The sequence below is a fragment of the Carassius auratus genome, chromosome 26, assembly GCF_003368295.1.
Source record: "Carassius auratus strain Wakin chromosome 26, ASM336829v1, whole genome shotgun sequence".
Lineage (NCBI taxonomy): Eukaryota > Metazoa > Chordata > Actinopteri > Cypriniformes > Cyprinidae > Carassius > Carassius auratus.
In genome coordinates, this window is record NC_039268.1 from 13,742,065 (window position 1) to 13,769,117 (window position 27,053).

The window sequence follows — 27,053 nt, forward strand, 5'->3', positions numbered from 1 at the left end:
AAAAAATGAGTTTTGTGTTGGAGAAATGTTGGAAAATGTGGGAAAGGTGTTGAAAGTGCCAGCAAACAGAATCCTTATTAGTTAACCTTTTGTATTAACAAACAGTCTAACAGGATCTTTTTCTCCGTCCAGTTCTGTTAGACACCGTTCCAAACATCTGCAGCAGTCCAGTATCTCACTGTGTTTGTATGAAAAAATAAAAAAATAAAAAAGAAGCTCATGCTTCAGGGCACCATGTTCCAAATTTCTCCTTATATTTCTGTTTAAATCCCCCTCTTCTACTTTTCCAGGCATTTACACAATATACCAGGATAAAAACAAGGTTCAGACAATACAAACAAACAGGAAATGCGCTTGGCAGTAATCTGCTAACAACTGAAGCCCAGCAGGCAAGCGTACAGCGCTGCGAATAAACATTTAGTGCATTCATCAAACTGCTTTCAAAGTAGAACCACAAAACAGAACTTGTATGTAACTGTCTTTTAATTGTAAATTTATTGGCTGTCGATGTACCCCTCAAAACTCGGCAAGTGCAACAGTTGTAATTATTTTTGCATCTGAAAAAGGCAACCAATTTACACTTGAAAAAAAGATGCAGAGAGGCCATCTGTCTAAACATCTCTCCAGCTTCCCCCTCCACTGTCTCTTTCTTTTCTCTTTTTTTTTTATGTGTTCCAAAAGTTATTGGTGGGGGGTGGGCTTACTCTTTGTAGTGAATGCAGCCCACCACAGTGGAAAAACACTGCATTCCTCCTATTACATTTACTTTAGGTCTCCTAGCTGTCAGTCAAACAGCCGGTTACCAGGTGGCTTGTGTGCGTGCTGGTTGGGGTTTAATTCTTCTGTGAAGAAAATAAACTTTATTGCTAAAAATGGTTACAGAGAGATTTGTGATTGACTTAAATAGAGAGAAGGACAGTGTATTTGAAGCACCCATTATGACTAATGATAAACATTCTGTGTCTGTGTGTGTGTGTTCCAGGGTGTCCGTTGTTCCTGCAGAGAGCAGACAGTGGGAGTTGTGTGTGGAACTTGATAAAGGCGTTCACATGCTGGGTGTGTCTCGGTCTGGAAACAACTATACAGTGAGTGAAATTGTTCAAAATATTGCATGTTTTGTCACTTCTCAGTAGGAGCTGTGGTGCAAGACTTCATACATTAGCTCATGTGAGTTCTGGCATGTAGTGTGCCTTCTCTCTCTCTTCTGTAATTTCCTGTCATTCCTGTCAAAGCCTAAAAGTAATAAAATAATTGTCATGTCCCATTTACATCATTATCCTAAACTAGGGATCAAGCTTCTTTAGCTTAGTCCGGTTCCACACATCAAGTAAACCATCTGGACCTAATCTTTCCTGTACCACCATTCAAAAGTAGATTTGAATGTTTTATTTTATTTAATTTTTTTTTTAGTGTTTATATATTTTTTACTTTTTCTTTCTATCCATTCTCCAAACCACTTGTCCTGTGTAGGGTCATAGGAGATTCAGGAGCCTGTCCCAGTGTCTCTGACAATACACAGGCCAATATTGAATGGCCAGTATTTATATTTTATCTAATTTAATTGCATTTCATTTGGAAGTGGTGATGCAAGCTTTTTATTTAAATTTTCAAGACTTTTTTTCCTCTGGTTCAGGTGGTTGACCTACAAACATTTGTGATTCCAGTAAGCAAAGATATCAGATTTCACACAATTTCAACAAATGTTGTCCTCATTAAGTCATAAGTCAACCTGCTTTTCCAGTTGATTTCTGTGAGAAGGTATGTTCTCTGCTTCTGTTATAGTACTCCCAGTGAGTATAGAGTTCCCAGTGAGTGCCTTTGCCCCCTCGCTAACGCTAACGCCCATGTTCTCTTTGTGGTGATATTTGAGTTGAAATCAATCCATCGACTCTTGAGTCTAAATCACTTTAGGATCTGTGTGTCTTCCTCTTCTGTTACTGAAAGACCCTCACAGAGCGGCCGCTCTCACACTTTCTCTAAGACGTCACTCACTAACTGTGTGTTTGGACACCTGTGGCCCTTCACTCAGGGATAAAAGGAGCCTCGGGGGTTCAGGGGCCTCACCTGATCTCAGTGGACCCCTCTCTTTCTCTTACAGCTGAGGGCTAGAGTGTGTTTCTCTCCCAGAACTGCACATCAAACTGGACCCCCTGCTCCAGAGAGGGCTCTGGAGGTTCCAGTGTCCCAGCATGCTTTGGGAATGGAACTGATTATTCAGAACTGTTGTTTAGACAAGTGTTTGAGGGCTGAGGGTAATCAGTTTGACCAGAGACACTGGTTTAAAGAAAAGACTAACATGAAACCCCCCGCCTCCCCTAACAGGCATCAGGTGGATTTGGGAGCAGAAACTAGCAACTGCCGACTGACCTTACATGAGCTCAGAAACTTGCATTTGATTTCTTTCTCTCACTGTTTCTTTTTCCTTTTCTCTCACAGATTAACTCAATTATAACAGACTTTTGTTCTCCTCCATCCAACCCCTACCTTGTGTCTGTGTGTGTTGGTTTAGGTGGAGATAGATGGGGAGAAGGTTGAAGTGTCTGGAGAATGGAACTTGGCCTCAGCATTGCTGCCCATCAGCATCAACGGCAAACACAGGACTATCCAGGTTTACAAACATGCATATGCATATATAGGGAATAGTTGACTCTGCTCCGTTATTAAAAAGTTATGTTTAATTATTGATAAATAATGCACACCGAGGTGGTAATATTTACACATACATTTTGTGCAACTGTCCAGATGCCACATAAGGGTGATTTTGGCCCACCCAGATAGCTGGTCGGTCCACTCAATCATTCAAAGCTACTAGAATATACTAGTGGTGTGGGGAAACAAATGCTAATTAACCACATCTGTTGTGTATACATTGGAAAGTGTATTTTTATAAATGCATAATATACAAGATTATTTTCTTGTTCTAAACGGATTTCTGTCATATGTAGTAAAGTCGGATTCATTCTTCATAACTAGTTTGACCCCATGCAGCCTTGGAAAGCCTGATTCAATCTGCTGGATTGCTTTGTTCAAATAGTTCTTGTAAATGTCCTTAACGTTTGAGCATTTTTAGTCCCAATTTAGGATTTCATGTCATTTTCTTATAATAGTATACAACTATGAAGTCATTTTTTAAATTTATATTTGGTTTAAATGTTCTCTTTTGACTTTGATGTTGTAACCCTAACTGGGATTGTTCATTCATTATATATCCATAATATTGCCGGATTACACGAAAACAAACATCTATAAATTTGGAGAATATTTGCTCTCGCCACTGATCCAGAGTCAATAATTTAATTAAACCTATTATGCGTCTCTTTTGGAGTATTTGTTTCTGATTTTCAACTGTATTAAATGATTTGTGTATTGTCTCTGAATGCAGTGCCTGTTGCGGACAGCGGCCGGAGAAATCACCCTGCAGTATCTGGGCACTTCAGTAAGTCTACAAGCACCTCATAGTGGCATTGGCTCATAGACCGTTCTAGTCTCAAATGATTTTTTTGGTTATGTCTGTAGTTCATCAAGTTTTGTCTCTGTGAATTATTCAGTAGCTGCTCTCTTTTAACCATAAAATAATGACTGATTTCACACCGAGGACAAAAACCATAATGAAAAATATAGTTTTAATAATAATTTAATTCAGTTGGAATAGTGAACTAGACACAACAACTATAATAATAATAATAATAATAATAATGACACAGACAAATAATAGTGTTGGAATCACTTTCATAATTTTATTTTTCGTAATAATACATTTAATTTATATAAAATTGATAATAATAATAATAAAGTGCTAATTTTAGGGCCTTGGTTATAGTTATTGTTTTTGTTGTGAACGTGACTTGATACTATATGTTTGTTGTTCATGAGCACTCTGTGGGGTTTTTCTGTTCACCTCATGCTGGGTGATATATGCTTTATAATGTCGCTCACAGGGCCGTGTATCCTGTCTTTACACTCGAGTCGATCTGCCACACACGCAAACACACAGACTCTCACACTCAGTGTGGTCAGAGCAGCGCACAGGTGTCTCAACCCAGCTACAAATCAACTCAAGCCGTCCCGTCTTTATTTACTCAAAGCCTCCCAAACAATCAGCATCAACGTTTCACCCGCTTAAACAAACAAACAGGGTTAAAAACACAGTAACTCTGTAAAAGAAGAGGAAATGCCGGCTTCCAGGCTGCACACGCGTGTGCTTCATGGGGGGTCTCTGCTTCAAAGATCTTCTGAGGCGGTTTGTTTCAAAGTTTCCCTGGGGTCATGGCTATTATGGGATGCCTTCCGTTCATTCTGTCTTAACAGGTCAGTGCGGTTGTCAGTGCTTGTCTGTTTCTTCATCAGAGTTTAACAGTTTTCAGAGTTTCCTTCTGTCAGAAAAGTAATATAGATGTTTCTTCTCAGGAATGCCGCTCAGAAATGCCGTGAGAACATTAGGAGAGCACCTCATGATGCAAACCGCCTTCCCTAACCGATTTCATGCGGAGTAAAAAGTCCTGGAAACAGTACTTTACAATAATCAAAATTTGAGCTTGATCTCATATGCTGCGTCTCAGATGAGCATATTGTCCATCTTAAATGGCATGCAAGATTATTATTAGTGTGTCCCAAGTCACAGTGCATTGAAAATGGTCAGTGGTGCCTGGATGGTATAATGTTTCTGGTAGATTTTTTTTTTTTATGTGTATGTACTTGCATGCTTTTATGCAGTGCAAATATACAGGATTATGTAACCATGTATAATATGCTGTTAAATGGGGCTTTGCCATCACAGCAGAGTCTTTACATACGACAGATCTGTAATCTGTTTAAAATGCATGTTTTTTATTAACCTTTTTACTCAAATTGTTATACTGGTAAAATGTCATATGCTCACAAAAAAATATATATTATAAATATATATAAAATATAAAATATTCAGCAAGGATGCATCTAATTGGTCAAAAGTGGAAGAGATTTGAAAAATAAATGCGAGATGAAAACGTAGACACACACCACAAAAAAAACCTTGTCTCATGGTTAGCTGCTGAACTGTTCAAAACTGATAATAGGAAATGTTTCTTGAGTAGCAAAGCAGCATATTAAAATGATTTCTGAAGGATCATGTGACACTGAAGACTGGGAGTAATGCTACTTCAGCCTTGCATGCAGCAATAAATTACATTTTATATTATATCTGACACTGGACCACAAAATATCTTCATGGAACATGGCTTTACTTAACAACCATATGATTTTTGGCATAAAAGAAAAATCAATAATTTTGACTCATACAATGTATTGTTGGCTATTGCTAAAAATATACCTGTGCTACTTATGACTGGATCTTCGGTCAAGGGTCACATATTCCATTAGAAAACATAAAAAAAGAATATTTAAGTCATTTATAGTCATTTATAATAATTAATAAATAATTATATTTTAATTATTCCTGTATTTTTTGATCAAATATATACAGCCTTGGTGAGCATAGAGAATAAAAAGATAAAAAAATAAATAAATTGAACTGACCCTATTATTATTATAATGTCGTTAATTGGTCATATAATTTGTAATGAAAAAGGAAAAATAGTCAGAGTAATTCCAGTCTTTGTCTTTATATATTTTAAATTCAAGTGCCCAGCTATGTTGTGGTACTTCTCCTAAACACATGCTGGCAGCCACTAAATATTTGAGTTGTGACTTCACCTTGTGGCTCTGAGATTTAGTGATTTGACCCCGGTCACAGAATCATCACCCTTCATTAGCCCGTGTGACCTGACTTGAGCACAATGATGTAAGGCTTCCTTGGTTGAATTCCTGGAAAGCAGACATATTCCCTTCAGAGAGCTACCCAGTGATTAATGAGTGAGCCACCTTTTCCTTTCTGCTAAATATAGTGCAGAAATGACATCACCGATACACAAGGGCTGGTTAGGAAGAACCACTGAGGGCGAGGAACTTGTAGAGTTTGTTTACACTAGTAGTTTGGTTCTCAATTTAGCCCTAAATCGGTCCATTTAAGTCTGGTTCACTTAGCATCTCTCATTTTTATTACAGAACATAAAGATGTAAAATAAAAGGCACAAGGATACAGCCTCATCCTGATTGGACAGCTTTTATGAGGTATATTTTGTGACTGAGTTGGACGTCCAAAACAATGCCTGTCCTGGGCTAAATGTGTTCGCTAAGATGTGTGTACATATGTGGGCTTTTTTTTACCAACCTATAACCCACAAAGAGCTTCTAGAATGTGAAGAAGTCAACACGGTGGCAGAAATGGGCAGATTGCCACACACATGGAGATCTGCTAGGAGACAGTGATGCCTGAATACGGCCCTGGAGGTATGACCCCCAGTGTACTCAAATATCCATCTCACAAGCCTCTCATCCCTCTATCCTGTAGTGTCAGGGCCCTGTTCTCTATGTGACTGTATTTAATTAGCTCTGCAGGCTGTTATGAGCTAATGGCTCTCCATTAGTGTCTGTATGGAGAGCAGGGGGCGGATGCTCTTGGCATTCTGCTGCTGCTGTGAGAGGGAGAGAGAGGTTGTGTGTGTTTGCGTTGGTAATCATTAAATTGACAAAACTGCTTTTCATTCATTGAGCAGTGCAGAAGGCCAGGCTTTACTTGTCTGTTAATTGAATTAGACTGGGCAGTGACAGAGCCTTTCATCTGTCTGAGACAGAGAAAAAGAAGCCGTTAGCTGCCCGGGATGTGATTGGATACAGATTTGTGCCGCCATCTAAAGGTGAAGATGGGAAGCTCTGAAGAAAGCCTGAGGTTTTGCAGGAGTAAAATGCAATCTCACTATTGCATTTTCTCACTAACTATTTCTTAGCAGTTTATTGTGAGCTGTGACATAAAAAAAAGAACCGGTGAAACATGTGGTATAATAAATGGAATGTTGGTTATACTGCTCAAAAGTTTATATATATATATATATATATATATATATATATATATATATATATATATATATATATATATATATATATATATATATATATATATATATATATTTTTTTTTTTTTTTTTTTTATTTATTTAAGAAACTTAAGTGAGTGACCTGACATAAGCCCCTTTCACACTGCACGTCGGACCCGCAATATTGCCGGAACATTGCCGGGTCGCCTTCTGTGTGAAAGCAACCATGTCCCAGGATTGATTACCGCATTGAACCCGGGTCGGGGACCTAGTAACATTGCCAGATTCAACCCGGGACGAGCGCTGTGTGAACAAAAGTCAGATCTAATTCCGTGTCGAAGTGATGACACACGTTATCACGTGACTCTTTTACCGGCTGATTTGAAGGAAGATCAACGTTTGTGACGAAAACATATGTGCAAACTGTAATGAAGCAGAGATCAGTTAGTTCCTCACTTTCCGCGCTGACGCAGAGATCGTTCGCTTGCTTCAGTGAAAGTATAACGTGCCTAATGTTTTCGACTCGTACATTACACGTCACGCGCTGATGTCACGTGTCGTTACGGGATCTTTACGGGTTGTGTGTGAAAGCACGTACATATCCCTGGTCATCACTGGCAGTGTGAAAGTGCAAAATCTAGCGACCCGGGAACAATTGCAGGAACACTTTACCCCTGTATTTGGCCGAATGGCAGTGTGAAAGGGGCTATAGTGAACTATGGTGACCCATACTCAGAATTTGTGCTCTGCATTTAACCCATGAAATTTATATTCATCAAAGAATCCTAAAAAAAAAACCTTGTCAAATTATTATACATTTTCAACACTGGTAATAAAAATGTTTCTTGAGCAACAAATCAGCGTATTAGAATGATTTCTGAAGGATCATGTGACACTGAAGACTGGAGTAATGATGCTGAAAATTCAGCTTTGCATCACAGCATTAAATTACATTTTATAGTATATTTAAGTGGAAAGTAGTTATTTTAAATTGTTATAATACGTCACAATATAACTGTTTTTACTGTATTCTGATAAAATAAATGCAGCCTTGGTGAACAGAAAATACCTCTTACAAAACTGCATTCAGAATGCCCTACTGATTTTGAATAGTCATCAGTGAAAAGATTCAGTTATAGGATCTAACAATGGGGTCGAATGGGGTCATTATAACCAAATAAACCATCAAACTTGGTCTGATACATACTACACACAAAAATGACGAGAACTGGTGAAAATCAGCCGTTTCAAACATAAGGATGGCTGATGAGTCTGGAAACAAGTCATGTTTCAGAAGATTAATTTCTCTTGTGGATTTACCAAAATGTATGAGATTTAAAAAAATTGGTTAAAGGTAGTTAAAGCAAGAAGATACAATATACATGGGCACAATGCACTGTTATGTTCTGCAGTATTTCCAAGTATCTGAAAGCCCTGCAAGCAAGTCATTTTCCATAATTTTCTTTGATGTGTAATCTTTCAAGGCTTCTGCAGTATTATTTAAATGAGCATACAGGGCTGTTATTAAATTATCATTGACCTTGGTCTGAATGAGTTAAAATGTGCACATGCAAAAAAAATCATCATGTTTATATCATCATAGTGTTTTTTTTCCTCTTTAATTTGAGGTATCTGTGTAACCATTTCTCTGTGTTTCATGTGTTCAGTTTAAGCTGCGTGTGCTGAGTAAACTGGCAGCATCTCTCAGTAAGCACATGCCAGAGAAGGTTCCAGAAGACACCAGCAGTATCCTCCGCTCTCCCATGCCAGGATCTGTGGTGGCCGTGTCCGTTAAACCAGGAGATAACGTAAGACACTTGCTGGAAATACTGCAAATACACTGCACACTCAGTAGAACTATATTTCTCCCCAATTCCCTGTTTAACATGGATTCACATTTAATTTGGATTGTTCAGAGGTCTCTGGGTAATAATTTTAAGAAAGCTGATAGTAGTCAAATGTCAGGCACTTAGAAACAAGATGAAAAAGGATAGCTTGATATTAACATAGATAAACATAGTATGAAAGTACACTTTACCTTGTGTTAGTTCACAGTCATAGTTCACCAAGAAATAAAAATGCTGTCATTATTTATTCATTATCTTCATGCAGCAAAAATGATTAAAACATAATCCTGATATACAATTTTCCTAGTTTTCTGATAAATCTTACTTGAAGAAAAATATTTAATAAAAATGCAGCCTGACACTGTAGCAGCTGGACAGTAGAAATGCCCTTTTATATTCTTAAAAAAAAAAATCGGAAAAAATTGGTGCATTTCTGCCACCCACTGGACTGGAGTATAAACACTAGATGGCACACAATGTGTATGGACCAATGGCGAAGGTTTGGACAATTCGAATATAAAAATAATTATTGTTAGCTTACTTTTTTGATTCAGATTAAGGCAAAAACACAGTTTGGATGATGGATTTATGATGTACTCATTATTTACAGGAATAGTTCACCCAATAATGAAAATTTACAGGAAATGTACTGATCCACAGGCCATCTGAGATGCAGATGAGTTTGTTTCTTCATCAGAAACACATTTGGACAGATTAAGAATTGCATTACTTGTTCACTAATGGATCCTCTGCAGTGAATGGGTACCGCCAGAATGAGAGTACAAAACGGCTTGATAAAAACATCTCAATAATCTACAAGTAATTCCCCTCGAGTCTAGTCCATCAGTTAACATCTTGTGAAGTGAAAAGCTGTGTGGTTGTAAGAAACAAACTCACCATTAAGACGTTTTAACTGTAAATCGTTACTTCCAGCTAATTTTAACCAAAAAAAAATGACTTTAAATACTGGGTTGTTTTTCAAAATTAAAGGCATAGTTTAACCAAAAATGAAAATTGTCATAATTTCCCTCATGTCTTTCTAACCCCATAAGATCTTTGTTTATCTTTTGAGCACAAATTAAGATTTTTTTTTAATGAAATCCAAGAGCTTTCTGACCCTGTATAGACAGCAAAGCAACTGACACGTTCAAGGCCCAGAAGGGTAGGAAAGACATCCATAAAATAGTCCATGTGACATCAGTGATTCAAGCTAAATTTTCTGAAGCTACAAGAATACGTTTTGAGCAAAGAAATCACTGAAAAAAGTCATTGTTTTTGTTTTCTTTGCACACAAAATTTGTTCTTGTAGTTTCATAAAATTAACATTGAACCACTGATGTCACATGGACTTATTTTAACAATGTCCTTACTCCCTTTCTGAGCCTTGTACGTGTCGGTTCCATTGCTGTCTGTGCAGGGTCAGAAAGCGCTCCGTGTTCAGAAAATAAATGAAGGTCTTACGGGATTGGAATGACATGAGGGTGAGTAATTAATGACAACATTTTTGGGTGAACTATCCCTTTAACAATTTAAGCAATTCCCACAAACCACTTTGTGCAGTTGCTTAAGTGAGTCATTATGTGCTGTCATTGTATTAAATTCACCCAACCAGGTGTTAATTCAGCGAGCTCCTTTTGTGTTTCACAGAACAAAGAAAGCCGTACAGCTTTAAAATTGTTTAAGTGAGGACAGAATTTTCTGTTTCGAACGAACTGTTGCTTGAAATAATATGATTAGCATTAGGATGACATCATTTGTAAAGCCAACAGTTCACTTCAATATGACAAAATGTGCGTGTGGCTGTCAACTTGAATTGAATGTTTGCTGACTCAGTCTGTTAATGACTTGTATATAATGCACAGACTGACTGGCTCGGGCTAATACATCTGAGCCCTTCCAGTAAAACATCTCATTCACTCAGCAACGTCACACACACATGAGCACTGCAATGAAGAGCTCTCACACTGATTAGTCACCACACACACACACACTCAGCAATGATGTTCACATCACCTGATTTCAGCACTTCTGTATAGATAAGACAGAAATTAGTCCTTGTGGATGGAGGAAAAACAGCAATTCCTCAGCGCTCGCTTATTTCCCTAATCCATTTCCCTAATGGAGAGTTTGATGGATATAAACAGAGGTTTATTTATTGATTTTGCTCTCGCGTTACAGTGAGCTTTGTGCGTTTGTTAACTGTTATGACTCTTCTAATGCATGAGCCTTTATGAAATGATATTACAGTATTCCCCTGCTCTTTGTCGTTTTATGTACAAGACCTGCACAAGTCTATGAAATTAATAAATATATGGTGGGAAGATGCTATGTGAGTCATGTGTTTCAAGAAGTTATTAGAAAGCACTCATTGTGGAATAGCTGTTGAGGTTTTTTCGTTCATTGTTGTTCTGAAGGTTGCAGAGGGGCAGGAGATCTGTGTGATCGAAGCCATGAAGATGCAGAACAGCATGACCGCAGCAAAGACAGCCAAGGTGAGCTCACTCGCACACATGCAGAGGTTTGATACATGATCCTTCTCACTACTCTGTGCATCATTAATCGATATGACATAAGAACACACTCTTCCACGTAGCTACATTACAATACCCTACACCAAGAGAGAGAGAGGGAGAGAGACAGCGAGGGGCCGCGGTCCATTATCCACACTTGTGTTCTGACCAGACCACTTAGCTGCTGTAAAAAGTCTGACTAGAAACCAGATTATGGTTTATGGTTCATTTGATGGTTGGCAGGATATTTTATTGTACTTCATGTCAGGGTTGTTATATATATCTAAAACCCTTAATTTATTTTTTTTAATCTAAAACATTTTTACATATTTATTTTTTCAGCTAGTTGCCAACCTACACTTAAGGTACTAAGGTAACAACTTAAACTAAGGTAAAAATACAAAATATAGAAATATAACATTAAAAATCTTACTGAAATCTCTAAAGCGCTTTGCGAACCTTGCACAAATTCTCGTTGGAAATGTTTGCATGTTAAAAAATAAGTATGACCTCACGTTGTCTCAATCACATTTACACACTGCATCCGAAACTTTTGTCTGTCATAAAGAAATTCAGATCAGGTTTGATTTTCTGCGTTTTTGTATCCATGGCAAGCATTTTGACAGGAAAGGATGATGAATAAAAAAAAAAAAAAAAAGTATGGAAATTTCGGACTGCGCAAAAGACCTTAATATTATCTCAGTGATTATAAAATAATGCACCTTCATGCATCATTGTATTTTTCTTAAGGTATTTCTCAAGGTTTGTAGAATCACTAGGCTGTATCCAAAAACTCTTAAAAATATTAAAATATGGAAAGTATGAATAAATAATTACTTTAAAATTAACCTGAAAGCCCAAATATGGAATATTTATGGAAGCATTAATTAGTTTAAATCACTTTTTTTTTTTTTCATTGTTTCATTGAAAAGCTTCCTGTGTCCAGTTTGACTGACGTTACTGACTTCAACACAAATAGCTTTTTCAGATGCAGAAATGTTGGACTTTCCTCATAAAATGTGTGTTTATGTTCAGGTGAAGAGCGTGCACTGTAAAGCTGGAGATACAGTCGGAGAGGGAGATCTGCTGGTGGAACTGGAGTAGCAGATCATCTGCAGCTCGCTGTGGATAAACAATCAAAGACACTAGTGGAGTGGATGCAACATTCCTCATGGGTTTTACTCCGATTTTTTTTTTTTACATGGTCACTATAATGTATCCATCTAGCTGGATTCCAGTGAAGGGAATGTCAAAACACTTACACTTTCTCGTGCCTTGGCCCTCTATTAGAGGTGTTTTCATTTCACATGGAACGAACCACAGTTTGACATCAGCTGCAGTGAATGAGTTTGAACGAGTCTCCAAATGCGGTCAATGAAAGCTGTTGACTCTCTACTCTCTGTGTAGATTTAGCATTGTTTTAGAGAAAGTGCTGTGATTTTTTTTGCATTGCTGCAACTTATTTTGAATTATAAGGTTATATTAGGCAATGATGTTTCTGCTCCATGATTATTCAAGAATAATAATTCACCAATCCCACACTCATCTATCTGTGTTTCCATAGAACTTGTACCTAATATCTGTCATAAAATGCATTAAACTCAATTTGTGCTTATTTCTTAGGTCTGTAGGTGCACGGTTTAAAACCTTCATTTGCTTGGGCTTTAATTGTTCAGTCTTTTCCTCTCTTTTTAAAATTGTGAATCCGGAATAAGCGGACCATTAACAGAAGGAGAAAGCAGATATGATTGCTCCGAATCTAAGATACATCTGTGGTCAGGCTTGGAGGAGACAGTGCTGCTGTTTCCTGTTTTGTTTTGTTTTTTACCACCAAGACACTTAGATCCACTTTCTGTCGGTACTTGTTTTGAGAAAACATAAAGTGTTATAATAAAAATGGGATTAATGTAAACATTCCAAGTGCTCATGATTGCTGGAAGCCCTAGGCTTGTGAAGGAAACACATGAAATGCATTACTGAAGTGAATGATTTGACTGTATGCAGTGTGGTAGCAGCTATTTCCAGAAGAGAAACGGATGCATACAGCAGTTAAAACCAGTTTGATTTTGTCTTTTTTCTTTTTTCTTTTTAATGTAGCAACCTTTTTCTCTCACAAGTTTAACAAATGTAAACAAAGTCAGTCAGTTGACCAAGAATTTTTGTAGTTTGTAAAATGTTCAATTGCTGCAAGCTGTCTCCACTGTAACGTGGTTTCCTGTTATTGATGTACAAGACTGGCAAAACCAGAGAGGATAGATCTAGCTAAAAAAAACGTACTGCCTGTGAGTGTAAACACAATAGTTTGCTTCTTCAGTACCACATTTGGTTTGTTAGGAAACAGATTTAGACTTGCTTATTCTTGCAAGTAACATTAATAATAGGATTTTATCTGAAAATACAACATGTAGCAATTGTAAAATTAGTGAGTTGCAGCGCTCCGTTTTTCAGCGCAACGTTTGACCTTCACTCTGCGCTGTTTGAGAAACTGGATTGCATTGTAATGCTTGTGCTTCAGAACGGTCACAGCTCTGACTGTGGCCTTGAGCTGACAATAAACTCATTACACACGGACGCACACACTCCGAGACCCCACCACACTGACCTTTGACCTTTCTCAGTTGCTCACATTTAAAAAATCTAAAGGTCAGAATCTTTCCTGAAGCCACTGTGAGAGAAACTGCTTCCTCTGTTTTATTCAATACTGTAAGAAATTGAAAAACAAATGGTTTAAACCCGGACAGCACTGCACTGGGTCTTCCTCAGTGAATCCTTTCTTGTAAATACGTCGCATGCAGGGATTGAACCATAAACTAGGCCCCATGGAAGCCTCACACTGTAGTGACTCTCATCACCAGTTCGCGGTTGCTGTTGCTGGTCTGTCCGCGTGGCTCCTGGGGCCTCAGGTGGTGGCTGAGGAGATGAAGGATGTTGTAAGCACAGTGGTGGTCTGGCAGCGAGGGCTGCCCATTGCTGGGTTCAGACGAGTCCTGCGGCTCTGTCATGGCACCTGCTGCCAACGGGACGGAGTTTGTGTTGGGGGTTGCGGTGCCCGCCGCGGCCGCTGCAGCTGCAGCCATGAGGGAGGATGTGGAGGTGGAGGCTTCTCCATCCGTGCCGGTCGGCCCCATCCGGTGCGTCAGCGGCAGAGAGAGGGTACGGAGCGCAGCACCGGACTTCTGATGCTCCTCATTGTCTTTGACCTTGTCATAATTTAAGACTTTCCACTGCTGATTGACAGCCTGCCAGCGGTTAAAGATGCGAAATACGGAGGGACCTTCGTGGACAATCAGAGCTAAAAGAGAAGGAAAGATGGATTTGCTAAGTGAGGGATAATACAGTACAGTCAGGCAGTGTCATGGACAAATGGATTCCATTTGCTGAAAGACTTTTTAATGGGTGCTTAAAGGAAATAAATACTTTTATTCAGCAAGGGTGCATTCGATAGCTCAGAAGTGACAGTATAAAGACATTACAAATAAATTATTTTCATTGAACGTTCTATTCGTGCTGAAAACAAGCATCACAGTTTCCACAAAAATATGAAGCAGCACTGGTTTCAACATTAATAATTATAAGAAAGGATTTTTTTTTTTTTTTTTTTGTCTTATGCGGTAAGTCAGCATATTAAAATTATTTCTGAAGGATCATATGAGTAAATCATCTCAGGAATAAATTACATTTTATTTACAGTATACTCATACTTGTGAACAGAAGATGAAACTTCTTTCAGAAACATTAAAATGCTATTATTAAACTCACAATTGGTAATCAATTTTTTCAAATAACAATTAATGTCTTTAAATTATATGGTTAAATCTTTCACTTTTTTTCGTCCACTTTTTGATAGGCAACTGGATACTTTAAATGTCCACGATGTGATATGAGAGACATGAAAAGCAGGGCTGGTTTCAGATGTCTGGATAACCGGAAATCCCACACTATTTAATGGGAAGATTGACTTATCAGAATCTTGTATTGCACAGAGCTGTGTAATGACTAGTGGCTAGTTAATCTAATACTAATACACATGAGCTCCACACATAAAACTTCACAGAACATGGAGTTCTACTTTATTTCATGAATACTTGTTGTTTTACTCAATTACATTTCCCAAACTAAAAAATTATAATTTTTACTCCTCACATTTAATTTAGCTTTTCAAAGTGCATATTTCATAGGTCATCTTGACATTTTACAAGCAAACTGAATTAAGATTTAAGTAATACTTAAGCACATGCTTATTAAAATAACTACTTCAGTGAAAAGTTCACAATTATTATTATTATTATCATTTGTATTACTTTTGGCATTTCATAACCTCTTGAATCCAGTGTAATTACACTATTAGCAAACGGTGTGTCTTGAGGCTACAAGGTTAACGCAGACATTTTCCCCACACTTACAGAAAACGGTTTACTTCAGCATTTTAATCGCAACATTTAAAATCTCAGTGACCTCATGGATCATGAAAATTTGCAGTGCACAGTGAAGAACGGGCATTTTGCAAAGTGATAAGATGTTGTCAGTGTGGTTTCTTTGTACTTTTATACCTCTAGCTTGGTTTAACTCACACCATTATATTTGTTTCTGCAGAGGTCCAAATAGAAAGACAACAGTGATATGTATTAATATTTAATGTGATACTGGGTTCCCCACTGAATGTCTGCAAGAACTCTACTCTTCCTTTTTTCCACATATGCCAGATAATTTTTTTCCCTCTTTCAATTTTCACTCTCTAAGCCCTGATGACAGTAAAGCTCCCTTTTTTGTTTATTTTACAAACCTGCTCTCTGCGAATGTTAGATTACGAAGGCTTGTTTCTAGTTGAGTTGAAAGCGATCTAGGAAGGCTGTGAAAGGCTAGTGCCCTCCCTAGAGCCCTGAGGTTCTCCTCTTACTCTAGGTGCTCCAGAATCAATGAGACAGACCACTAACTGACGTTATCACTGTACACTGCAGACCACTAAAACAAGCAGTGTGTGAAAAGGTAATAATAACCCACAGTTTTCAATCGACTTTTCTACAAGAGCCTAAACCAAACCCTAACGTTGAGAAAACTATACATGCACTGAATTTGTTATGCTAATCCTGGAGTTGATGCTGTAGTGGTTACCATTATTAGCTTTATTGGAACAGATAACATTTTTTTTTAGTTTAAATGTGTTACAGTATCATGAAGATGCCTATTGCTGCTGCAAGCTGGTTTTCCAGACTCTATCTTTCTCTCAGTCACTCTTCCTCAGTTGGACTGCACATCCTCTCATTACAAGAGAAGAATGTGAGACATGTATTGATTTAACACACACACACACACTGACAAACACACACATTTTCCTTGAGCTGAGAGGATACAGTATCTGAAGGAAATTCTCAGGGCAAAGCTTGAATTTTCATCAGCAGTTTTTCTGCTGTAGTGTGGGATTTTTTTTGGCTCCCAACCAGTCCCACAGTGGATGGGAACAGGACTCGGCTGTGAAAAGTCACTTTGCGACCTGTCTCTTCCCTGAGCTTCTCTCTTAATTTTGTTCTCATTCTCCTTCCTTTTTTTGAATCTATGCTATGGGAGATGATTTTAAACCAATGACTTTAATGAGGCACACAATTCTTTCATATTTCAGTATTAAACCGAAAGCTGTGTGAGCAAGACCTCATCCCACCTAAGCAATATTGGGTGATAAATTATAAATTGCAAATTTGTAATTTGTAATTAGACTCCTTTAAACACTTTATTATTTATTACTTTCAGGCTCGTAGTCAGTTATGAGGTCACCGAGGTCCGGATCTCTGTAAATTTGTCATGTTAAAAAATAACATTTGTTCTCTGAATGAGTAATTTGTTGTGTAAAACTCTTGTTATGAATGTCTGCATGTATAATTCAGTTTAGACAGTGTGCAAGAATGTTTAGCATCCGTGGTATTAAAATGATCGCTGTGAGACGCTGGCGGAGTGAACAAGTCTTTAGAGACTTGTGAGTGAGGGCGTGGGCGCAGTTGCCAGATCCTGATATTATAAGCATTTTTGGACTTGTCTTTTCCACTTGAATACTCCAATTGCAAAATAAAAATGTCTTGATCATTTACTCGCCCCCATGTCATTCAAGATGTTCATGTCTTTCTTTTGTCAGTCGTAAAGAAATAAATTTTTTTGAGAAAAAAAATTCTAGGATTTTTCTCCATATAATGGATTTTAGTGTTGCTCTCAATTGATTGAGGTTAAAAATGTAGTTTTAGTGCAGCTTCAAAAGGCTCTAAAAAATCCCAGCAGAGGAATAAGGGTTATCTATCTTATCAAGTGAAATTATTCTCTAAAAATAATGTACAATTTATATACTTTTTTTTAACCTCAAATGCTCATCTTGTCTAGCTCTGCAATGCATATGTGTACTCTGTGTACTCCGGTTCAAAACAGGGCAGGTCAAAAACTCCCATCTCATTTTCAAACTTCAGAATCGTCAGAAATACTGACCCCGTGTTAACAAAGTGTACATGTAAAAAAGGTCAAACGCTCTATACCAAAAAAAAAAAAAAGGTAAAACAGCAATGTAGGATGGTTTTAAAGTTGGAGAAGAAAATGAGATGGTCTTGAACTGACTTGAACCGGCATGCACAGTGTACACTTACGCATCTCAGAGCTAGACCAGTTGAGCATTTGAGGTTAAAAAGTATAATAATTATTATTTTTGCTGAGATTGTTTAGAGCCTGTTGAAGCTGCACTGAAACTACATTTGAAGTCCACTATTTGGAGAGAAATATTGGAATGTTTTCCAATTACTGTAATTAACTTCTTTGTGACTGAAGAAAGAACATCTTCAATATCTTGGATGACATGGGGGTGAGTATCAGGAAATGTTGGAAGTGGAGTAATCCTTTAATTAGACACTCTAGAAATCTAATAAAGTGGGAAGTTGCATCTTAGGGTTAGCTGTATCTATATCGTATCTTATTTGCAATTTCTGGTAACACTGCATTACTGGCACTTAAACTGACAATAATAAAAAAAGCCCATGAAAAGATTATTACTAACAGGATAGCACATACGGTAAGGGTAGCGCGAAAAATATCATGATATTGTCTGTCAGAAATGTTTTCAACACTGCCAAAAACAGTAGCATTTAACACTAGTACACAGATCTTTAAAACAAGCACTAGTAGTACAAGCACAATTCTTAAGCCGACCCCAGCCCAGACTTCACTGATTTTCGAACCCTGGCTACACCCATTATTGCACTGTCACAAGAAGTGACAGATGTGGAGACCTAACTGTTGTTAGTGAACCCTTTACCACCCTAATATACCACTTTGGATAAAACGGCTAAACTATAGATGGTGACACTCTCCTAACAAAACTTATTGGGTCTCATTCATGAAACACGAGGAGAACAAATTTTTGTGTAAATCGCATGTAAAAGTGGTTTTGGCGTAAATTTTCGAATTCATTAAAACGTTCGTATTTTCCAAATGTTAGTTGGTATGAAATAAATCTACACCTGCTCCCAGCCACGCGTAAATAGTGTGTTTAACGTCTGAACATTTTGCTCATTAATACAGCTGCATTTTAATTCACCTTAATCGGGTACATATTTACACAGCATTTTGAAAAAAATATTATATATATTAATTACATACGGTTTTTCTTTTAACTTTTATTATGAGAGCCAGTAATAGGATCTGTAATATGCTGCCAAACTTCCTTTTTTAGGACCTGATATGCCACTAGTACGCTTGAAAATAAAACGTGGCGTTTTGAATGAACTTCTGATAATAAAACTTCAATTTCTGCAGCGGAGAAATGTTTCTTTTTCAGTCGCTTTTGAGAAGACATGTTGAAATCCTTCGTTTGGTATCATAATATGATGCTCATATATAGTTGTCAGTTGGATTTAATAAGCGGGATTTGTGGTAATTGAGCGTGAGCGTGCACGCGCGTACCATTTACGACTGATTGGAATTCATTAACACACATTTCACTATCACATCTGACGTTTACGAAGTTTTTGTGAATCAGGAGAAGAGTTTTCGGGAAGTTCTCTTTACGCGCAAATCACTCAGATATTTACTCGTATATTTACGAATGTTTCATGAATGAGACCCATTGACTGTATAAAAACAATAGCAATATTCACAGTGTTGTTGAAACATGTTGGCAGAAAATTTATTGAAACCATGCATTCTAGAAAAACATATTAAATTGGATGGATGGATAAAACTTTAATCTCTGTTGTAGTTAGTATTTTTATGCATTTATTGTATTTTTATGAGGAATTTTTTAACTTTGCACTGCTGTACTTCTCTTGGTACTGCCAGCTTAAGATGTATTATACAGTGTTTGTTATAATATGATGTCATATTGTATTACTTATTTGTAAAACCAGACACAATCTGTGGACAATGATTTTTGATAGAAATATGCAGAATTCTGTGAAATAGATTTTAAACTTGGTAAAAAAAATTATTTAAAAAGATGATAGTACAGTTTACTGGTAACTGAAATTATGAAATTTTTTCCAAAATACTTTATAAACACAAATTTTGGATAAAACCATAGATTGATACAAAAGCATACCTTGTGATACATTGCTCGTAATATTCTTAGAGGACCTGATGCCCCCTTTCTGTCAGGAGGGGAAATAATAAAAGGCTAATGCTAGTCCCAGTGAAAGTGTTTTCAATGAAACGATCGCTTTTAGGCATTATCTCCATTCTCTCCACCTAATCAGAAAGAATGGACACTTGTTTCCTCTCTCTCCCAGTCTGGCTGCTTATTGAGAAAGAGCGATACATTACGGTGAGAAACTCTTGAGGAGCTCAGCCATTAATCTGCAGACACAAACGGATGAGCCACTAAAACAATCCAGACATCACTATTGTTCAGGTCTGTCCCATTCACCCTCTCTTTTTTCTTGTAGTAACACTTACCCAAGATAGCGCTGCTCTGAGAAATCCTCAATATTCCCTCTTAGCCACTAGAGAGATGAAATCTCTTCCACTTCAGGTTCTACAGATTTGTGATGCCCATTTATACGGCAGGCACTAGGCGGCAGTTATTTTACATTGTGGCTGTCATTTGTGGATGGCTGCATTTGTTGACGCTCCTGTTGTAATTTCCATTTAACTTTATGTCCGATCTGTGAGCTGTCTAAACATCGTACATCACACTGAGGTTCTAGAGCTATGTGCTCTGTCCAATGGCTGTGGATTTATTCAGACGGTTACATTCATACAGCACCAGGATAATAATAATAAATAATCAATTAGTGTTCCAAAGATGAGCGAAGGTCTTATGGTTTGGAACGACAAGAAGGTGAGTAATTAATCACAGAATTTTCATTTTTGGCATTTTTAGCATTTAAGCACAATAAGCGTCCATGTTGATAAAACTGTGCAAAATCCCAGCTGGTCCTGGAATGACATAGTCATAGCTAGCCATAGGGATCAGCACTGGGGGGGGGGGTTATTCAGTGAGGTCTTCACTGAGGATCTGTTCTGAGGGCTCCTCTTATCACCGTAAAATATGCTGATATGAATGTAATCATTTTAATTCCTGAAAGTGAATCGGTGAATGCAATAATTGTGTCAAGTTTTGAATGCATGTTTGGAACATTTGCACTACATTCACAGCAGATAAATGCAAGTGCATTTACTGTTGACACTTCGCCAACAAAACCCAAAGGTTCAAAAGCCCTAAAGCACAAAAGTGAGTCAATTAACACTATTTATTTTGATACAAACTCACTCTTCCCACTGTTCGTGCTTTTGCTACTAACTTTTTCAGCTTTTTTATTTTTGCTACAACATGCTATTAATCCAGCGATTCTCAATTCCTGTCCTCGCGCCCCCCACCTCTGCATATTTTGCATGTCTCTCTTTGTGGACTCACCTTGTTAAGATCTAATCTGCTCTTTAGAAGTGAGCTCTGTGCTTGAACTGTGTTCCCATTGACATGATCTATACACAGTGAGATACAGTGAGTACTCCCTGAGCAGGGGAAATCTGTATAAGTTTACCTTACTTCAAACATTAATTCACGGATTTGCGATGGGCAACGTCTTCACACACGGACAAGTGTGACATCATAGACCTATGTAAATTCATGTCTCACATACTTTAATGCACTTTGAATGAAACATACGTTCGCTTCAAACTGGAATCATGGCGGAATATTCTCGGAATATACTCTTCACAGGGCACTTACCTTCAAATAGAACAAACGTCTGAAGCATAAGAGAAACATACAAAATGTGCAGAGCAGGGGGGGCGAGGACTGGAATTGAGAACCACTGTAATTAATCAGTACATGCTTATTAACTTTTATTATAGTTTATAGTTATATGGAAATGACAGTAGTTAACATTCAACCCTTTCTTTTTTATCAGTAGTATTATTTGTGATTTGAATTTTGTGAATGGAAGTTTGCTAGGTTATAAGCCCTGCTTCTGATGCTTTCACTTTCGATTTCTCGATCTTGTCAGGTTTTACAATAAAATAATTTTCTGTTTTGCTTACATTTATTCACCGTTCAAGACTACAAAATAAAAGATGGATTCATTGTTATTTTTAATTAAAATGCACAACAACAAACAGTAGATTCAATGACAAACTAGCTTACAAAGCGTTATTAAAAAAAACAAATAAGATGAGGCATGGCATAGGCCTACACTACATGCTGTGTTAGGCTACAGCCTGTAATGACTAAAAAATAACCGAACATTTAGCAAACACAGAGGAATCAAATAAAAAATAAATAAAAAAGAGAGCCTACAAAGCATAACGTGAGGTAAACTGCAAAGATAAGCTTTTCAAAATGAAAACAAAGCAAAACAAAAAAAAAGAAAAGTAGAACTTGCTGATGGTGACAGTGCAATTAAATATAGCCCAACCAAAACAGGTTATTATTATTTTTTATAAAATAAATATAAGGAAAACTTGTCCATTCGATTTTGTAATATTCTTTAAATTTGTAGTCCGTGTGAAAAGGTGTCTGCATTCGTCAACCTCATCTTTGCATCCGACATTGAATCAGAAAGTAGTTTATTACTGAGAACGCTCTCCTTAGAGTTACAAATGACCTGCTCTTATCATCTGATCGTTCTATTGGATCTTAGTGCTGCGTTTGACACTATTGACCACAATATTCTTTTGCATAGACTTGAACACTTTGTTGGCATTAATGGAATCGCATTAGCATGGTTTAAATCGTACTTATATGACCGCCATCAGTTCGTAGCAGTGAATGAAGAGGTATCATATCGATCACAAGTGCAGTATGGAGTACCTCAAGGTTCAGTACTTGGGTCGCTACTCTTCAAGTTTTATTTGTTACCCTTGGGAGATATCATCAGGAAACATGGTGTTAGCTTTCACTGTTATGCTGATGATACTCAACTTTATATTTCTTTGTGGCCTGTGGCCTGTGTTGAAACACACCAATTTGAAAAACTAATGGAATCCATAGCCGATATAAAAAAAAACTGGATGACGAGTCATTTCTTAGTGCTAAATTCTGAAAAAAAAAACAGAGGTGTTAATTATAGGACCTAAAAACTCTGCTTGTAATAACCTAGAACACTGTCTAAGACTTCTATATCTGTTCTAGGACCTCTACATCCCTGAAAGACAGCGGAGACCAGGACAACTACAGCCCCAGATACAGATCCCCTGTAAAGACCTTGTCTCAGACGACACCAGGTAAAGACCACATGAAACAGATGATTCTTCTGCACAATCTGACTTTGCTGCAGCCTGGACTTGATCTGCTGGTTTCGTCTGGTCAGAGGAGAACTGGCCCTCCAACTGAGCCTGGCTTCTACCAAGGTTTTTTTCTCCATTCTGTCACCGATGGAGTTTTGGTTCCTTGACTTGATTGCAAATAAATGCACAGACACTATTTAAACTGAACAGAGATTACATCACTGAATTCAATGATGAACTGCCGTTAACTGTCATTTTGCATTATTGACACAATGTTTTCCTAATGAATGTTGTCCAGTTGCTTTGACGCAATGTATTTTGTTTAAAGTGCTATATAAATAAAGGTGACTTGACTTGATTAAATAAATAATTAAAATGTCTTCTTTTTCCCAGACACGCTCATAATCACTTTGTCAGTGTTTTGAGGCATTTAATTTACAATATTTTACGGACTATAAGTTACATTTTTTTTCGTAGTTTGGCTGCTCCTGAGACTTATAGTCAGGTGCGACTTATTTATCAAAATTAATTTGACATGAACAAAGAGAAATGACCAAGAGAAAACATTACCATCTACAACCACGAGAGGGAGCTCTATGCTGCTCAGTGCTCCTGTTGTCTACCCCTGAAAACATAGAGCGCCCTCTCGCTGCTGTAGATGGTAATTTTTTACTCTTGGTTCTAAATAAATGCGACTTATAGACCATTGTGACTTTTTGTTTTTTTCCTCGTCATGACATATTTTTGGACTGATGCGACTTATACTCAGGTGCGACTTATAGTCAGAAAAATACAGTATGTGTGATTTTTAACGCGGAATAGGCTTAATACACCTGCTTATATTAAAATATGATTAATATATTATTATATTAATCAATTTATTATAACGTGTGACTAGTTGACTAGAAAAATCTTTTGCAGAGGGCAGGCTTATTAAGCACAAGGAAGCGCTCCATTTTTTAAATAAATGCTATATTGACATTACAAAATTTGCGACAGTTGCAAATTACGTAGTTATTGCACTGCACAAGTTATGCATGCGTAAATAGTTTTTTGTTTTATCATCCTAATTAGAATATGAAGAATGATTTGTTGATCTTGTTTTCACTTTACAGTTTTTTTTACAGACGCTACATTTCTCAATACTTAGGTAACTTTTGCAAAAATCTTCACACAGTTCTCCTAACCATCTTTCAGCTTGGCTAACCAGTTCATTTCATATTAAAAATGCACTACAACTACCAAAACACTTTCTTCAGGTCTCAAATCAACACTATCAAAGGTTGACAGCCAACAAACACACTTTGTCACCCATAAAACAATGACCTAAAACACACTAACAACATGTAGCTTTATACAGTATTTTCTTGTGTAAAACAAGGACACATCTCTGTTTAGAATTCACTGCAATATATGTTACTGTAATGAATAAGACATGATGTAGAATTCGTCAATATTTTATGTCATTTATTTATTTATTTAGTTATTCCAAAATATACAAATTTGTATCCACACCATCCACTGATACAGATACAATAGCTAACCTACTAATTGTCCAATAGTTTGTATAGCATTTCATTTTAAGATTTTAAATATATTTCATTCAAATATTATTGTAGAAATGTAGCAAATTGCTGTCTTTTTCAGTTTTGTATTATGTTATTGTTTTGAACTTAAGTTTAACAGTTTTGTTAACAGTATGTAAGCATGTGCAAATTTGCCCATACCTACAAAGAGTTTTGGCAGTTGTTGTGTCTGAGTGAGAAAATAATTCCTAAAATTTGAGAGATGTAGTCATTGAATGTATTTTGTGCCAAAGCATTGATAATTGATCCTCAGTTTAGCCCAAATAGACTTCTGTTGTGCTCACTGTTGTTTTGCAAAAGTGACCTAAGTATTGAGAAATGTGTCCTAGCGTCTGTCAAAAACTGTAATACATACCTTCCGCAATATATTTTCAATTACTTTCAAAAAGTGGTAGAGACAATTCAATGCGAACATGTCCCACCCGTCCCACCCGCAAATTGCACATCTTACATAAACAGTTTGAATGTGTGGACGTTCTGAATGTATACGAAGGAATAGCTATTGCTGGGGGCCTTTTCTGTTCTAGCAATAGCTGTATACCTTTAACAGTGAAATACAATAATACCTCTAACAGTGAAATAAATATAAAAAATACTTTTCTTCCATAATCTGGAAAGTCTCAGTACAGTTAACATGATGTTATTTGATACAAAGCTCAACAGAGACACAAATTCATCCATTATCTGACAGTGGCTTCTTAAGTGTCGAGCAAAGCATTCAGCAGGGACCCAGGCCACAAAACTGATAAAAGCTCCAATGGAAGACTGGAATAACTCATACCCCACTGGAATATGTGAAATACACACATTAAGTGTGTGAGCAGTGTATACTGTGTATTCTCCATTTACCCAGCACAGCTTAACCAAAATATTAAATTCAGGTGTGAGCAAATAAAATTTAAAGTCCATTTGTCTATGAAACAAATTTGTTACTCTCATTTTTAACTGAACATACTTGGCACTCTAAAATGTGACTGACTATATTCTGCTGCTGTGTGAATAATTCCCTAGTTATTGGCATCTCTCATGAGCCCGTTTCGTACTGGAGGAACCTTTTCATAGTTCCTAGAAGTACCTGGATGCTCGTGCATTCGCAGTGCTTTGAACTATTTTAGTTCTAGGAACTCCTTTTACAGGAACTAAATTAGCTCCTAACTCAAAGTAAGGTCTAAACCAACGCAATAGGAACTACCAGTGACTTAAGTGTACTGTACATTGATTGGCCGAACGCATGTGGGAAAACACCAGCACTGCCATTTTTAAAAAGCTGGATGAACACACAGTTTATTATTCTCAGAGGAGTTTAGAGTAGGAGACAAGACAGCAACTCGAGAAATGCAAGTTGTATAAGTAGATTTAGTCTCTTGGTCCTCTGATTTACTCCTACTGTCATCTACATTTTATCTCCATTATCTCACCACACTGTTTGCTCTAGTAAAAATCTAGCCCTATACATATTAACGCATAGGCTACTTCGCAAAGCTTTTTATTTCACATCTTTTGAACTGAAGGAATGCAACACCCACTGACTGCAATGATAGAGCTTCAAAGATCAAAGACAATTTTAATTCGGACTAGATTCGTCAGAAAGACAAAAAAATATATAAAATGCAGCCTAATTTTAATTGTCAGGTAAACTGACCCTTTTAATATCGTCTAGTGTGTGGCCAGCCTCATTATGTTAAATGTTAAGCATTTTAATGTTAAACCTCATTAGCATTTAAAGGCAAATGCTGCAAAACGGCTTGCTCCATTTTTGACAGGATGAAAAAGGTGTTGTTTTACACTACCATTGAAAAATTTTAACCAAACTATATTACAGACTTTTAATTAAGTTCCCAAAGAATCATATCAGCTTGTAGAAAATGGGCATCCGATGACCCCGATCCGATGAAATTAAATCTGTTCATCATAAAGTGATCATGTCTCTTCAGAAGAACAGTTTGATTCTTATGAATTACTTTTACAGTATTTTTATGTACTTTCAATGCATTGACAAAAGTATTTAAATATAGTATATTCAAAATATATTCATTTGTGTTCTAAAAATAAAGAAAAAGAAAAGTCGAATTGGTTTGGAATGATATGACGGTGAGAAAATGATGACAGATTTTTAATTTTCAAGTGAACTAACCCACCATTAACTTCAGATTTCGTTTTTTCTCCCAAACAGTTTCTATCTTTGTTGTTCTCTTATACTTCAGGAAAAGCATTAGTGAACTATTTTTTGATAAGTGATGCTCTAGTTTTTGCTGCGGCATGCACAACCCCCCATCTTCCCTGAAAGTCCTTTTGTTACAGCAATCCAACTCTAAGCTGTTCAGCTGATGCTTAATTGAAACACAATTTTATCATTTAATTAGGAGCACATTTCCTCTGAGAGACGAAAAGACAGTTACAATGTGTGTGCGTGTGTTATTTAATGCCTCAATTGTATCCAGATCGTGAGGGAGCAGTGTGTTTTCTCTTATAGTGATTACTCCTTAAGCTGGCCTCATTAGACTCTCTCTCA

At 37.0% G+C, this 27,053-nt stretch overlaps 2 protein-coding genes across 3 annotated transcripts in view; one reads left to right on the top strand and one right to left on the bottom strand.

Moving 5' to 3' along the window:
• pcca (propionyl-CoA carboxylase subunit alpha) overlaps positions 1 to 13,181 on the top strand; it is a 43,535-nt gene extending 30,354 nt beyond the window's left edge. The window contains exons 18-23 of the mRNA XM_026204342.1: positions 983 to 1,085; positions 2,510 to 2,608; positions 3,383 to 3,436; positions 8,578 to 8,718; positions 11,172 to 11,249; positions 12,303 to 13,181. Coding sequence (XP_026060127.1) covers positions 983 to 1,085; positions 2,510 to 2,608; positions 3,383 to 3,436; positions 8,578 to 8,718; positions 11,172 to 11,249; positions 12,303 to 12,371 — 544 coding nt within the window. The 3' untranslated portion in view covers positions 12,372 to 13,181. The remainder of the gene's footprint in view (positions 1 to 982; positions 1,086 to 2,509; positions 2,609 to 3,382; positions 3,437 to 8,577; positions 8,719 to 11,171; positions 11,250 to 12,302) is intronic.
• Positions 13,182 to 13,336: 155 nt separating this feature from the next.
• The window catches only part of marchf4a (membrane-associated ring finger (C3HC4) 4a), a 45,071-nt gene continuing 31,354 nt past the window's right edge, over positions 13,337 to 27,053 (bottom strand). For both annotated transcript variants that reach the window (XM_026204343.1, XM_026204344.1), the window contains one exon: positions 13,337 to 14,559. In XM_026204343.1, the coding sequence (XP_026060128.1) occupies positions 14,096 to 14,559 (464 nt within the window). In that variant the 3' untranslated portion in view covers positions 13,337 to 14,095. The remainder of the gene's footprint in view (positions 14,560 to 27,053) is intronic.